This window comes from Crassostrea angulata, chromosome 2 (assembly GCF_025612915.1).
Source record: "Crassostrea angulata isolate pt1a10 chromosome 2, ASM2561291v2, whole genome shotgun sequence".
Lineage (NCBI taxonomy): Eukaryota > Metazoa > Mollusca > Bivalvia > Ostreida > Ostreidae > Magallana > Magallana angulata.
In genome coordinates, this window is record NC_069112.1 from 20,880,383 (window position 1) to 20,895,947 (window position 15,565).

Here is a 15,565-nt window from a genome sequence, read left to right on the forward strand (position 1 = left end):
GTTGATTCATGAACTGACTTGGAAGTAACATTTTTATGACATACTCTACAAATATTACGACGAGGAAGGTGTTATCTGGTAGACCATCAGCATGTATTTTTAGAAGAAAACCAGGTCTGATCACAGGATGAATGACCATCTTTAAGTCCTCCTTAAAGATAGCTTAAAGGTGTTTAAAGGTAGCTTAAAGACGATCTTTAAGCAACCTTTAAGCTACCTTTAAGCTATAAGTATTGCTTAAAGGTGGCTTAAAGAAAGCGTAAAGATGGCTTAAAGGCAGCTTAAAGACCATCTTTAAGCCACCTTTAAGCCACCTTTAAGGACAACTTATAGGTCCTTAATGTCCAAACTTCTTTAAGCCACCTTTAAGCTACCTTTAAGCCACCTTTAAGCCATTAAAGAAAATTTAATTCAATATTGTGCTTAATTTCCAACAAAATGTATTAGCTTTATGAAAGAAAAGGTATTAAAACGGTTTTTGTTCTAGAAAGAAAAATGAAAAAAAAAACCCACAAAAAAACCGTCCACGGCGAGAATTGAACCCGGGACCCTTAGTTTACTAGCATCACCACACATCCTCTGCGCCACGACAACTTACATATATATGTGCGTTTTTATATCCTATATATCAGTGGATATTGAATCACTGTATTGAATGTGTTTACTTGAAAAGATTTTGACAAACCATTCAGTTTGTAACAATCAATTATATCTAATTTATAAATTATATGCATGCATGTATTTAGAATGAAATACGGAACTTGGTCTTCAGTGAACAAAAATATATTATACCTAAATGGAAACTGTTAGGTTCACTATAGTAGGCTTTCTTAGTTAATAAATTTAAACCGAGTAGATATACGTTCATCTAATTTATAGCTATAAAAATGTAAGAAAGAAAATGAAATCATTTCTTTTATTAAATGCATTGATACTATTAGGGTATTTGTTCAATTTCCCGCAATTTCCCGGTTTTCATGATCGCGGCGCCGTTCCAATATGTTTAAATATTTACATGTAATTGTATGTTTGTATGTACATGTACATGATTTTTAAACTATCAATTCTATAACAAACAAAATTACCAATTACCGGTGACGTATTTACTGCATGTGGTAATTGCAAATGACTTGTACATACAATTGTATGATGTGCCAGGCCGGGTATATTTGACATATTTACCCTTATACATATATTTAAATAATCAACCCCTATTTATGATCACCGGTACATTAATTAATTAGCCTCAAGATTTTATTCTTACATACATGTATCGTTAATTTGTAGACGTAACATCTTTGAAACCCAGAGCTAGGATATAATACTTTGAAAATGAATTACAAATGTAAATTAACTTTTATTCACTAGACTTATCGTATACTCGTACATACTAAGATTCAACGCCTTTAGAAACCCTGACGTGCACCTGGGCACACGACACACCTGTTGTGTATATCTTGTATATTCTGTGTTAGTTCCAGGGGTTTTCTTAAGTTGGACAAACAATAGACTTTAATAAGATATACACAAACATGCACCTGGGCACACGGCACAACTGCTGTGTATATCTTGTATATTCTGTGTTAGTTCCAGGGGTTTTCTTAAGTTGGACAAACAATAGACTCTAATTAGATATACACAAACGAACAAAAATATGTCTAGACAAACAAAGCAATAATATCCTGCCCGATATAACAAAGGCAGTTGAGAGTCTTTTCATCTTTAACATGTATCTAGCAGATCTAGAGTTAGAAAAAATGAAAATTGAAAAATAAAATACAAACCTTAAACCGATTAACAAATTAAATCATGCATTTTTGGTTCATTATCTTTATTTTGTTTAATAACCGGATGAACTGAGAGAGAGAGAGAGAGAGAGAGAGAGAGAGAGAGAGAGATTTTTTTCACCGATTAATTTATAATAGGAAACAAACATACTTTAATTAGTTTTATGCACATATTAAGATACAGAGACTGCGCTCATACCTACAATAATTTTGAAACCCCCCAAAAATTATAAAGAATTTTATAACGGCAATCTGTGTCCATCAGAGCGGTGCTGATGATAGCGATCTGTGTTTAATGGAGCGACGATTAAAACCGCCTGGAACACCCCCCCTTCCTTGGAAATTATATTATCACTCGGATGACCCCCTCCCATCTCTATAAAAGAGCTTTTGCATTTAATATATGTTTTTATTGTTCAGCTTGATCAATATTGACTTAAAGGCCACTTAAAGACAGTGTAAAGGCAGCGTAAAGAGAGCGTAAATGCCACTTAAAGATGCTTAAAGGTGGCTTAAAGGTGGCTTAAAGGTAGCTTAAAGAAGTTTGGACATTAAGGACCTATAAGCACTTGCTTAAAGGTGACTTAAAGGCGGCTTAAAGGTTGTATAGCCTTTAAGCTCCTTTAAGTCACCTTTAAGCCACCTTTAAGGACTTGCTTAAAGATGGTTTTTCGCCCTGTGGATGTATTACAACTCCATATCTCAACTATTTACATATCATACTAGTTTTTCTCTAAAATCAATCATGTCTTATTGAACTTAAAATCTAGATGATTTATATTGACTTTGTATGTTGCTTCTAGAAATGACCATGTTTTATGTGTGTGTGTGTGTTATGTGGGGGGGGGGGGGGGTGGTTGAGGCTCTTTTTCGTTAAATTTACCATGTGATGTAATTTTAGCAAATTTGAGTCCGGACCCCCCCCCCCCCCCCTACATTCCTCGTTTAGATCAGCGCATGATGCATTAATACTATTAATTATTAGGTTCGTTATTGACTGTTTACAGAAATTTGTGGGGTCGGTAAAGTCCATAGAAGGCTCGGCTCCGCCTCGCCTTCTATGGACTTTACCGACCCCACAACTTTCTGTAAACAGTCAGTAACGAACCTAATAAGTGTTTTGTTTTGTCAAGGACCTACAGTTTGATATCTATACTACTATATTAAAATAATAGACTCGAATTTTTGGTCTTTAATACAGAGAAATCGGAAGAATACTGTCTTTTGTTCTATATATTCTTTACAGAGAAATCGGAAGAATACTGTCTTTTGTTCTTTATATTCTTAACGTCATTGGCATTTGAAGATTACCAATTTGTTTTTCTTTTTTCTCATGTAAGCTTCGCTAATTAATAAGCAACGACAATTCCTAAAAAAATCCCGGAAATCACCTGGATTTTTTGGATTTTACAATCCTGCGCTTGCGCAATACATTCACGCTAACGGGATCTTTAGATTATGTTTCCACAATATCACATCTGCATGAATAAACTCAGATACGAGTAAATTTTCATTGGACTTGCTATATACTCTGTTCATATATATATTAATGATCTCTTATGAAAGAAAGTATAACATAACAAATATACAGCTCAACTAAGTACTTACTTTTGTCTTCGTGATGACAAAAAATATTTGATTACATGCAAAAATGCTGCATTATATATGTTAGGAGAGTTAAGATAGAATATGTTTTATCGTATTAAAAATGAATAATGTCTAACGGACCCAGTTTTACAAAGAAAATACGTGTACGTTGGTGAAAAGGTGTTGAATTCTTTCATTCTATGGATTAAAATTTTTAGTTGAAAGGTATTTGCAGTCTCAAAAAGGTTTGTTGTGATGAATTAGACTGTAATTATTTTCAAGGCAACTTCATTAACTTTCTCCAAAATCGTTCAGGGGCGATTCTGCAATTTTCTGCTACATTACAGGTACATGTATAAGGGAGGCATTCTAACTGTGCTGAGGGCCTTTCCCGCGAGACACAGATTATTCAAACTAAGAAAAGTGTAGTGAAATTAATAGCATTATTGTAGGCTTTTTTATTGTAGCTTTGTTATGTAAATGTCAATAATAAGGTGTGTCGATGTACCTATTTCGTTAATGTCCGATATGTAATGTCAACCCGTGCACGCACGGGTTAAAGTCTAGTGTAAACAAACAAAAGATAATATATAACGATTAAATTCATAGCTTAATTCTCTAATTTTTTACCTTCATCGTCAGTTGTTTGTGCAAACCTGATGCTATTGTAGGATCATAATATTACGTCATGGGCAAAGGGGGGTCACTCTAAATATTTTGGGGCTTAAAAATTAAAGGTATGGTTGAACGTTTGTGTAAAAAAACAGCTCAAATAACGTTACGTCCGCCATGTTGCCGTTTGAATTTTGACGCTTGCCCTGTAAAGAAATTTATGAGGCAACCACGTGACGTGATTCATCCAATGACGTCGAGACATTCTAGTCCGAGGCAAACAAAAAACTTTGTAAGCTTTCTGTCTTACGGATCCAATTGAGGGTCAGCTCAAACTTAGTGATCAAAGAGTCTAAGAATCTGTTCAACCTCATTTCACATGGGTATATATAAGATTTAACTTATTATGGACAGTTCTGACTAGTTCGTCCCATTTACGACGATCATGAGTGAACATTTAGTGTTCAAAATTAAGATTAATATTTTATTTCTAAATAAAGTAACAAAACCGTCAAAACTGCCAATCAAAGAGTACGGATGCAGTTTGAGTCTCCGAGTACTGAGTCTCAGAGTCCCCCACCTAGGTATGAGGCATCACTTACTCATAATACGTTCATTCATACATGGCATAAAAGGTTACAAAGGTTAATATATATAATACACAATACATGACTCAATATAGAGTACCAGAGCTATCGTTGCAGTCACTAAATCGCCAAATATGACACTTGTTTTTAAACTCTCAATTTGGATATCATTATGCCCGTATCATTCACCGGGTTTTATAACATCATTTAGGAATACTACGCAGTTCTACAAGATTCACAGAGTTCATTCTGTTAATTATCATTAACACCATTTAGTGCGCAGTACCTAGGTACACATAAATATCATAGTAACCATTATGTAATACAAGTAATTCAAGGTCATAGCATGGCTATCTGTTTACAACTTTATATAGATACATAAATATTAAGATATAATTGTGTGCATGTACTAAACAAAAATATTACAGTAGCATTCTTTGATCTACAGGCTTGAAATTATGACCATGCATTTACTTTTTCTAAAACATATATCGGAGTAGAGTAAACAATTTTTCTAAGATTTAATATATTTCTATAATTTGGCCGTTTTGGCTCCATCATAGGATCTGAACCCCTTAGCCGGGGGCATGAATTGCACAATTGATAGAGGATTCCATGAACATCATTACCATGCATTTAGTTTTATCTCTGAATGTGTTCACTTATGCTCCAGAGAAGTGCTGACATACCCATTTTGTATTGATGAACTGAGACATTTACTGACTAACTGACAATACCGATGAACTTCAACAAAAATTGCTGTTTTTACTGACGGTACTCATCAATGTAGAAAAAAGGCAGTATTATATACCTAGACATTTACTGATACATTTTACTGACGGTACAGAGAAAATAAGACAAGTACTGAAATAATGAAAAGTGCTGGTAAATACTGATCTTATTTGAGTTTGGAAAATGTGCATGAGCTTAGTTTACCTTAAACATCTGACTACATATCCCAAATTGTTTTAAACGAGTTATTGAAATAGTTAAAAAAATAATATTTTTGATATTAATTTAAAATTTTATATTACTAGTTTTATCAACTTCTTTTTATTCTATTTTTTGAAATGAGAGAGAAAATATAACATTTTGTTATTCTATCTATGATAAGAAGGAAATTATTTTAATTATAAACAGTCATCTGAAGCAAGGCAATGAAATTGTTGATTACGTATTATTTTAAACAAAGAAATCGGTATGTGGTGAATGGGCTAGTTGTTAATTTTCAAAATCACACCTTAATCAATTCAGCTTTAATAATCACCTGTATTTATCTGGCCCCGCCGCCACCAAAAAATTATCGTACTCAGCCTCAATTCTCAACTCAAGTGCTGAGGACGTCCTCAACTGAGAAATTTCTCAAATCGCCGCCACCAACTACATTGAGTATGTACTCAGTAGAGTAGGATTTTTTAAGTTCTCAACTCTACTGAGTACATACTCAGCTGATTTTTTTTCATTGATTTAAGCGGTTTTGTGAAATGCAAATGGAAACAAAATATACAGCGTATTGTAATTGTTACGTATTAAATGAATATTATCGTCTGCTTTGTTTACTTCTAAAATGATGGAGCTTGTGGAAATTCAAACGGCAAAAGAAACGAGTTTTAATAAGAAAAGGGGCACCAATTGGACCCCAGAAGAGGAGATACTTCTAATTGAAGAAGTATTAAAGTATGAGGAAACTCTTTTCGGCAAAATGAAGGGTTCGGGGAGTAAAGGGAAGCATGGTCAAGTGAAAGAGTCGACCTGGAGATCAATCGCCGAAACTCTGAATTTGTAAGAGCTTCAACTCAGACTACTGTATGATATACCAGTAACAGTATTTAGTTTTCTCAATTTTAAAAGAAACAATATCTAAATTCAACCTTACCGTTCCGTGTACTTGTTGTTTCGGTGTCTAAATTAAAGTAATCTCCCCTGATTTAAGCAAAGGTGACGTGTCATTTCGACTCATGACCTTCTGAAATCGGACTTTTCGAACTATATATTTACTGTATAAGTCTATTTTGTGTACGTTTATGATTATAGTATGGAAAATATACATGCTTTGGAAAACGTTTTAATGATATACTGTCTTCTGTAATCGTAACTCGAGCACTGGAAGTTCATTTAAATAAATATGTGCATGTTTGTTAAAAAGTCATACATGTACATGCTAAATACAATATAATTACAACAACTTCCAGTGCCTGTGGCCCATATATACGGAACTTACTGAATGGTATAACTAATCTCGGCGTTAAAATTTTTTTATGCAAAATTGACTTTTTAAATTAGAAATTACAAGAACGACAGGGACAATGAAACAATTAAAAAGAAGTTCAACAACATCAAACAGCGAGGTATAAAATTTGTTGATCAAAAGTTGTTCTTTTGTTGTTCTTGCATGTTTCAGTTTATTCTGCTTATTGTAATTTTGTCACCGTTGATACGATTTCTATTTTACATGTACTATATTTAAATTTAATTTTTTTGTGTAATGAAACAAACAACCAATATTAAAAATTAACCATTTGCTGTTAAAATTATCTTCCGTAAGAACTATTTAATCTATTTTATTATGCATTCATAACAATATACATCTTCGCTAGCAAAGGGTTTTCGGTCTACTTTGGTTTATGGGGAACGGAGTGGACCGAAAACCCTTGGCTTGTGAAGATGAACATTATATTTAGAGAGAAAAATTGATTCGTTTGTAAAACTATTATTTAAAAATGTGAAAAAAAATACAAGGGGTAAAGTGAACTTGTACCAGTAAAACTGACTTAATTACATCACTAACAAAATATATTTAATTTCTTTATACATACAAATAATAAAGTTAAATGCTAAAGTTTATTTTAAGAAGATGTAATTGTGTAGAGTTCAAAACAAAAATAAAATAACGAATTAAATATTATTGTTAAAAACGAATTGATACAGGCATATAGAAAATTGACATGATGCGATCTTACTGTTCTTAATTGATAAGGGTTTTAAGAAATATAAACTTACGCAAGTAAAGAAAAAATCAGTATGCTTAGAAGGCCTAAGACAGGAGGAGGTCCAGCCCCTCCTTCTTTAACAGCATCGGAGGACGCACTGATGCAAGCATTTGACGGACGGCCACAGATATGCGGTCTGGCGGACGGTATCGACACTGACGCCAATGACGGTAATATGAACAACAAACTTCCAATTTTAAAATCATGTCATTACTTCACATTTACTCACATTCATTTTTTTTATAAATCACAGGTACTTATATTCAAACGAATATATATAGGCATCGATTGAATTTCTTTTTATGATGAATATACATGTACAACTCACACAGGTAACTGAAAAACTAATTATGAAAATGTAAATCTAGAAACAACAGAAACATCAAAGGATGTGGAATCTATCACATTGGCTCCCGGAACAACATCGTCCACTTCGTCAACGTCTAAACCATCGGCCTCCACGTCGTCCTCTTTATCGGAGCGACCAACTGCTTCAAAAAAGTCAAAAAGAAAACAAATGAAGGATGTGTTGGAAGAAGAAGAGTTAGAAAATTTAAGATTGGATAACAAGAGAATTAAGGTCGAAATTGATAATTGAAAAACAAAAACTAGAAGCAGAGAAAGAGCTTATTGAAATAAAGAAAGCATTTATGGTTCGTCAGTTTGAGGAGCGATATCCTCATTCCATTGTATATACCAATACAAGTAATACATGCGTAAGTAATGAACTATAAATGTATATGACATACCAACAGAAAAAAAAACAGATCACGTGTACCCTTGGCTAGCAAAGGTGTTATTAAGATATAGTATGTAATGACAACAACTGATTACGGCAAAGGAAACAATTTTTCCAATAATTAGATTAGTTGTGGATTTCCATATTGACTTTTTATCCGAGATACTTTATTTTATCGAATTACAGTACCATACTTTTGCTGTTTTAATTAAGACAAATTAAAGCACAGATACTAGTATTTGAATTTGCATTATATGTCTTTAATTACTTTATTCAGTATACTTGCCAAACAAATGGATACTGTTTATCTGAAATAGCGAGGAATTGTAAGATTAATAAGAAGCAATTATAAGCATATTGCTGTATTGTCTTGACATTTTAATTTTCGCCGGTTTACGAACAATTTCAAACACTGTTTCATTTATTATGTTTGTGAACTAATCTTGTGCTTTGTTTTGCTAAATTAAATACAACGCTGTATAAATGTAAGAAACCACAGAATCTGTAAATGACTTCTTCAATAATGATACAGTCTCAACTTTTGATTATTATCTTTTAAGAAGTGAACAGGCATAACCTACATTTGCCTGTCCACTTCTCAAAAGAGAATAAACTCTTGACCTGTATGTAGTGTGCGAGTTGAGTCTAAACAGAGAGAGAGGGGGTTTAGGGAACAATGAGAGAGAGAGAGCTAGAGAGAGAGAGAGAGAGAGAGCTAGAGAGAGAGAGAGAGAGAGAGCTATTATTTTACTTTTCTAAATATGCTAGGGTAACTATATCTAACTATACTTGTTCAAACATCTGGAGCAGGACTGTTTACGTAAAATACGTATCCACGATGTGGTTTCTAATGTTGACACCATCACCAGCTACGATGATGTTCCCGTTTCCACCGCGAAGTTGTACTTGATCTAGATCTTGCGTAGAATCTACAACGTCACCCCTGTCTATACCAATATTGTGCAAGATTGCACAGGCAATGACATATTTTGTTGCTTGATTTGGATCTGTCCTGTTTAAAATTATTGACCACAATATTTATAATTCCGGGTATATGCCGTATTTTGTTGAAAATATGCATTAATTGCAAAACATGATTAATATCAATTCATGAAATATATATTTAACAATATGAATTATTTATATGAAACAAAGATGCCTGTATTTGGATATCTAATTACAGACTTTCGTATACCTAAGCACTCCTTGAAGACAAGAAAATCTGCGTTTCAGAATTCCAAATGTCTGTTCCACCATTACCCTAGTTTTACAGAGGGATGTATTAAACCTTTGCTGGGGGGCAGTGGACGGGTTTAGAAAAGGTGTCATTAGGTACCTTTTACAAGGATAACCAGAATCTCCCAAAAGAAATCCACTATGAACGCCTGTTCGAATGACATATAAAATTATTAACTCATTCGTATAGCTTTTGAATTAACTATTCTGTATTTGCATGTATCTGAATTATATATTTTCTTAGCCTAATACCATTCTCAAACTGCTGACACAAAGCCGACTCCCGCCATATCCGACTATCGTGCACGCTACCGGGCCATTTTGCGCAAATACTTGTAATCTTATATTTGGCATCGCACACGGCCTGCAAACAAAAACTAACATTGTTCAAAACAACATGTATTTCACTGTTATTCCTTCTTCATAGTGTACTAGTAATTTTTTATAAATTGACTCTACGCTTAATTTATATGAAAATAAAAACTCATTGTCATTGTAAATATAATTGCATGTACAATACATGTAACAAGGGGAAAAGCTCGTATATGTAAAATATTTTTCACTGGAGGGGGGGGGGGGTTACCTGTACATTCAATGAATGGAATCCTTTACGGTTGACGTAATCTGGCTCATTCTCGCTAGGAGCAATGATTCTTATAAAAGTTCCGTCAACGCACCCCAGAACATTGGGGAATCCTACATAAGAAAAATTAAATAAAGTAAGACAGGTGTATGATTAAGGACCGATACACGTGATTAGAAATCCAAAAGATGGAAAATATATTGATTTCTAAGGCATCTGTGAACCATTGTTTATTTTTTTCTTATCAATTATTTTATAAGTTAACTTAAAGGAAATAAATATTAAACAACAAACACATTTAGGCCTACATTGATTTAAAATTGACATCTTGAGCTTATGATTTTTTATACCTTATAATATTAATTTTTACATGCATTGTACTTATGCTAACTTGACTGCCGTTATAAAATAGTTGCTTGTTTTTTTTTAATATGAAAGAGGGGAGTGAGTATGTATGGGAATAAAATCACTAGTTTATAAAGAAGAACATTATTATTAGTGCTTGTAATTTCGTGACATGTACATGTATGTGTTTGATCAAATCTTGATAGCTGTAGGAAATCTATCATTGATAGCAGTACTTTGATTTTCATTGAAGAGTTATCTGTTCATTGCCAGTTGTCTTTCTTTATTATCAAAAGAGAAAGTACACTTAAGACGAGCATTGGGGACGAACTATAACTGTTTATATCTGTGAAAGGATGCATTTTATACCTGCTACTGCCAGAAATTGTTGTTTAATTTCCCTGGCGCAATTACCCGTTGGAAAAGTGATGGAGTTTTTCAACAGATTAGTAATTATGGAATCTGTAACAGAACGGCAACATCTTCCGGTTGTTGTCTCTGATACTCCAATGCTGTCCCCTACCAGTCTGTGGTATGCCCCCGTTGCCAGAAACCTAAGGCAGGTAAGTAGCTGTAGAGTGGGTGGTAAGGCACAGTTCTTGGCAGTGTTGTGTACAATTGATGGGGCAATAGAGTCCAAAATGTACTGAATGGTTGCGGGACGGAACCTATATCTGTCAAAAATTTCATCATCTGAATACTCTTCTAGCGGATTTAACCTGTCTCGGATGACTCTTCTTGAAATTTTAACCTCGTCTAACATTTGCCGACGTCGGCGTCGCATATGTCGTCTGTGGACAGCCATTTTTATTGCTTGAGTATTTACTTGAGATAGGTATCTAGCTATCTCAAATATTTTTGGTACGTACTCAAAATTTTTATTTGAGTACGTACTCAAATATTTGGTGGCGGTGATTTGAGGCTGAGAATAGGGAGTTGAGTATTTTCTCAGAGTTGAGGCTGAGTTTTGTACTCAACTATGTTTGGTGGCGGCGGGGCCTGAGCTAATACCAACCAGTTGAGAACCTTTGTCTTTTATTTTGACAAACTGTATACCGGATTAATCTAAAAGAATATTAAGAATTTGTGACAGGTTGCTTTTTACCTTTAGCTTGCTGTAATCGACAGTGCATTTTATATTTTTGTTTTTTATAGAACAATTCGCGTTATGCTGTAGATTCCTACTGTACAATTTTACAGAAACAATCCAATATGTCAGTAGTCTAAATTTTTCCTAATATAAAGTTAATTAGATTACAAGATCATATAATAATTAAAATTCAAATCTGTCGAATTCGAAGAAGATTTTGATATGCATGACGTGCTACGGTTATTATCAATAGCCTTGAGATGTAAGAACACATTCACAAAATTGGATGATTCCGTTTAGAGTTAACATGTTTATCAATGGGGGTGTTGGCGCGATTTACCTTTACCAATTTCTAAATTTGTGACTCGTAACAAACCTCCAAAGATATGAAAAATCTGAGAGAGAGAGAGAGAGAGAGAGAGAGAGAGAGAGAGAGAGAGAGAGAATTATTCCCGTGCTTAAATTCTGTCTAAAAACTTTAAATTCTCTAAGTTTTAATGATTTTAACAGAAATATCATAACTCTGGACTGCATTTTAACAATATCCCAACTACAATAGGCTAAGTACACTTGAAAAACAATGGTGATAATAAGCTGAAATTTGTTCGTTCGTTTTTTGTTTTTGATTTGTTTTTTGTTTTTTGTTTTTTTTTGTTTTTTTTATATTACATTTGTCAAAGAGCAGTATAGACAGGAAAATATCAAATACCAACATTCTCCTTCATTTAATCTTTGTTAGCAGTTCATACATTTTTTAAAAAATATTGAATTAGTTAACACGTGCACAGAAACATACTAAGGGAAATATTTTATACGTCAAAAAGATCTTGCGCGATTAAACATTCGCTAACTGTGCTGTGTACTTTGAGCAATGTAGCTGTTCTAAATGTACATGTTAGTTGGTAACATTTAAACGGATGGGCTTATTAGGGGCTATTGCTCTCTTGCAAATTTGCTGGAAATATACGGCAAACTAACAATATTAGAATCTAACTGTCCACAAGATTATTTAGTTGACAAACAGTCCTGATTTATGTACACACAACTTGATTTTCTAGTACCCTAATATTGATATTGATTGACTTTATACAATTCAGATGTATATATTCACAAATCAATCGATAAGTGCACACAATATGTAAAACTGTTTAATAACAATTACATATCTGTTCTATCTATTTAAAATCCAATAATTTTGTATTTTGGTTTCGTAATTTATAATGTTTTCTTTAATAAGTTACGGTATATTTTGGGAAAAAAAGAATTAAATATATAGGTACCAATAAATTAATATTTAACCTAACCTGTATCTTAGACACATGTAATGTACCGTTAAACGAGGAAATATGACACACTAAAAAGTTTAGCTCCGTGGACAGAATCGCCCCTCATCGCTAAAATGTAAATCGCGCAAATGGTTTACCATATATATTCATGTCATAAATGTCTGAGGTACTCTTACTACTGGGTATGAGCTTTTCTGTAATTTGGACGACCGATTCTGCCTGTTTTTACCATCGTTCAAATTAGCTGGATGAATAATTGTGTAACTTATTTCAATTTAATGTTATTGGATTGAGTAATTCAATTCTATTGCTAAGTACATATCATAAGCACCCTCCAAAACTGGATTTTCCCTTTCACACTTCTTTTTAGAGCCTGAAACTTGCAATCGTCACTACTGATACTATGAAGCGCATTGAAGTGGTAAAAAATTTCGTTTGAATGGAATATTCTAAACTTTGTATCGAACGTCAATTGTTACGTAGGACACGCCCACTTATTTTATAACGAGGAAAACAGTATTCGTCACAATGCTTTCTGAACCGCTCATCTTCTAAACAACACAAGCAGGGCTGTGGACACAAGCTGAATCCCGATATTTTCTCCGTATATGTTTTCCATGCCCCGCGCATATCCCAGTCCCCTCAACAAGCTGCGAACACAGCAACAAAGCAGAAGATCGAAGAAGACGAAGAACGTAGCTTACCCCTCTAAAACGGAAAACTGAAACATGTGCATATATGTTGTAAAAAAAGTCTTCATTTGCAATACAGTACATGAAACAGGAAGTTAAAATCACAAAGTTACTAAAAATATTCTTATTTTGAACAATATCATTGTTTCTGAACAAAGTTGGAAAGAAAGAAAAAAAGAAAAGAAAGAAAGTGTTTGTTTTTGTGTATAATATGCGTGTGTGAAATTCCTGCTTGTGTTGTTTAGAAGTTGGGCGGTTCCGAAAGCATTGTGACGAATACTGTTTTCCTCGTTTCAAAAGAAATGGGTGTGTCTTATGTAACAATTGATTTTCAATACAAAGTTTAGAATATTCCATTCAAACGAACATTTTTACCATTTCAAGGCGCTTCATTGTAATACTTGATCAGTAATTTCTTGCTTTGATTTGTTTATATAAAAAAAAACAATATGTCTGTGTGTTTTTATGGAATATTTAAACGAACAACCTGGTGTTCTTTGTAGACAATCTTTATATGCTATTTGCTCATGATGATTGAAACTTGTACATGTGTTTATTGGTGACATTCGATTTATCTCTCATCTGAGCTCCAAGGAACCCCTCTGGTTTTATTACAGTCGCAATAACTCAGACTTGCTCAAACTTTTCTATCTTTTGAAATGGGTGTGCTAAAACTAACTCGGGCCAATGAATAAGTTTTTGATTTGCTGTTAAATGCGGATGCGCCAAATTTTCTCGTTTTACAGTGTAATAAGTCTTGAGACAAACTGGGACAGTGGTGCTTGTGCGTGTGTGGAAGGGGGTGTAACCACAATAAAGTTTATAAGATTTAGGATAGGATTAAAAATAGATTTTTCATTTTTCGACATTTTGGATCTGCTGTGTTCACAATGACGAAAAGAGCATTTTTTATTGAAAGCCATCGGTCAGTGTTGATTATGAGTAAAATTTGCTGCATGTCCTGCGCGTGTTTGAGCTTAAGAATTCAACAGCTTTAAAAGATCGTATAAATCATTCCCTTGTAGACAACATATGGTGTATTATTATTTAAAGCAATAGGCCTATATGAATTCATAACGGTACAATGTTTTAATGCAGCAAGTGTGGATCTAGGGGTGGGGGTATGGAAGATTTTGATTAATTCACATATCTAAGTTTCATAAAACTGGTCTCGGAACCTCTTTCCCCTTTCCGACAAGTTATTTCTCTGACCACCTCACCCTAAAGATATATCAGGAATGACTGGAATTGAAATTAAAACCCACCTTTATGTACCATCAATAAATATCAAGTATGTAATGTTCGGATAATTGAACGGAATTATATATGTGCCCTTAAAATCTAGCAAACAACTATTATTAAACATCAAAAAGTCAAAATAAAATTGTTTTTACACCTTCAATGAATCAGTTATAGTAAAAATTAACAGCGCCAGTACTGTTCAGTACTTGTCAGTACTTCTCTAAGTTTCTCAGTAACGTCAATAAAATGTGTCATTGTATGCCCTAGTTTATCAGTAGCGTCTACGTATTTCACTACTTTTCTAAGTCTATCAGTACAGTCAGTAAATACGTCAACATTTGTCTAAGTTTATCAGTACATTGTCAGTAAATGTGTAAGTTTATTAGAACAACATAGGAAATTCTGCACTTTTTCGGGCCCCAAATTGGTGGGGGTAGAAATAATTTTTGAGAATTTGTGATTTGTTTTGGCATATTTGACCCAAATTGAGAGGGCCTGGGGTTGGTAAAGCCATGCGTTTCTTAATTTAGATTCATCTTTCCATAGAAATGGTCCAAAATTGGTAAGGATTAGCCTTGTAGTTTTCAATAGGAAGTTAAGGTATCCTAACCATAGAAGACGCTAATTTTTCTAACCCTGAATATCCATCATATATTAAATACTTTGATATTAATTCAAATCTTTTTGGAGTAGAAAAAGATTTACCGAGAGAAATTTTAAAAAAAATTATTCTCTAAGCAGAAATTAATTAAGAAGATTGCTTTAAGGTCTATTTGGGACAAGCACATT

General features: G+C 33.6%; 1 protein-coding gene and 1 pseudogene across 3 annotated transcripts; one reads left to right on the top strand and one right to left on the bottom strand.

Annotated features, from left to right (window-relative positions):
• The first annotated feature begins 5,873 nt into the window (after window positions 1-5,873).
• On the top strand, window positions 5,874-8,957 carry LOC128170834 (uncharacterized; annotated as a pseudogene).
• Window positions 7,926-11,436, bottom strand: LOC128170832 (putative nuclease HARBI1). Of its 3 annotated transcripts, none has more exons than XM_052836586.1 (6): window positions 10,836-11,436; window positions 10,122-10,234; window positions 9,791-9,902; window positions 9,498-9,687; window positions 9,092-9,314; window positions 7,926-8,051 (listed from the first exon to the last, which is right to left on the bottom strand). In XM_052836586.1, exons 1-5 carry the CDS (start codon window positions 11,269-11,271, stop codon window positions 9,119-9,121), a joined length of 1,047 nt encoding a protein of 348 aa, XP_052692546.1. In that variant the 5' UTR covers window positions 11,272-11,436; the 3' UTR covers window positions 7,926-8,051; window positions 9,092-9,118. The 3 variants fall into 3 exon arrangements, with proteins under 3 accessions (XP_052692546.1, XP_052692545.1, XP_052692547.1); XM_052836585.1 differs by having other exon boundaries at window positions 7,929-8,054; window positions 10,836-11,433; XM_052836587.1 differs by lacking the exon at window positions 7,926-8,051 and adding an exon at window positions 8,589-8,610.
• Window positions 11,437-15,565: the final 4,129 nt, after the last annotated feature.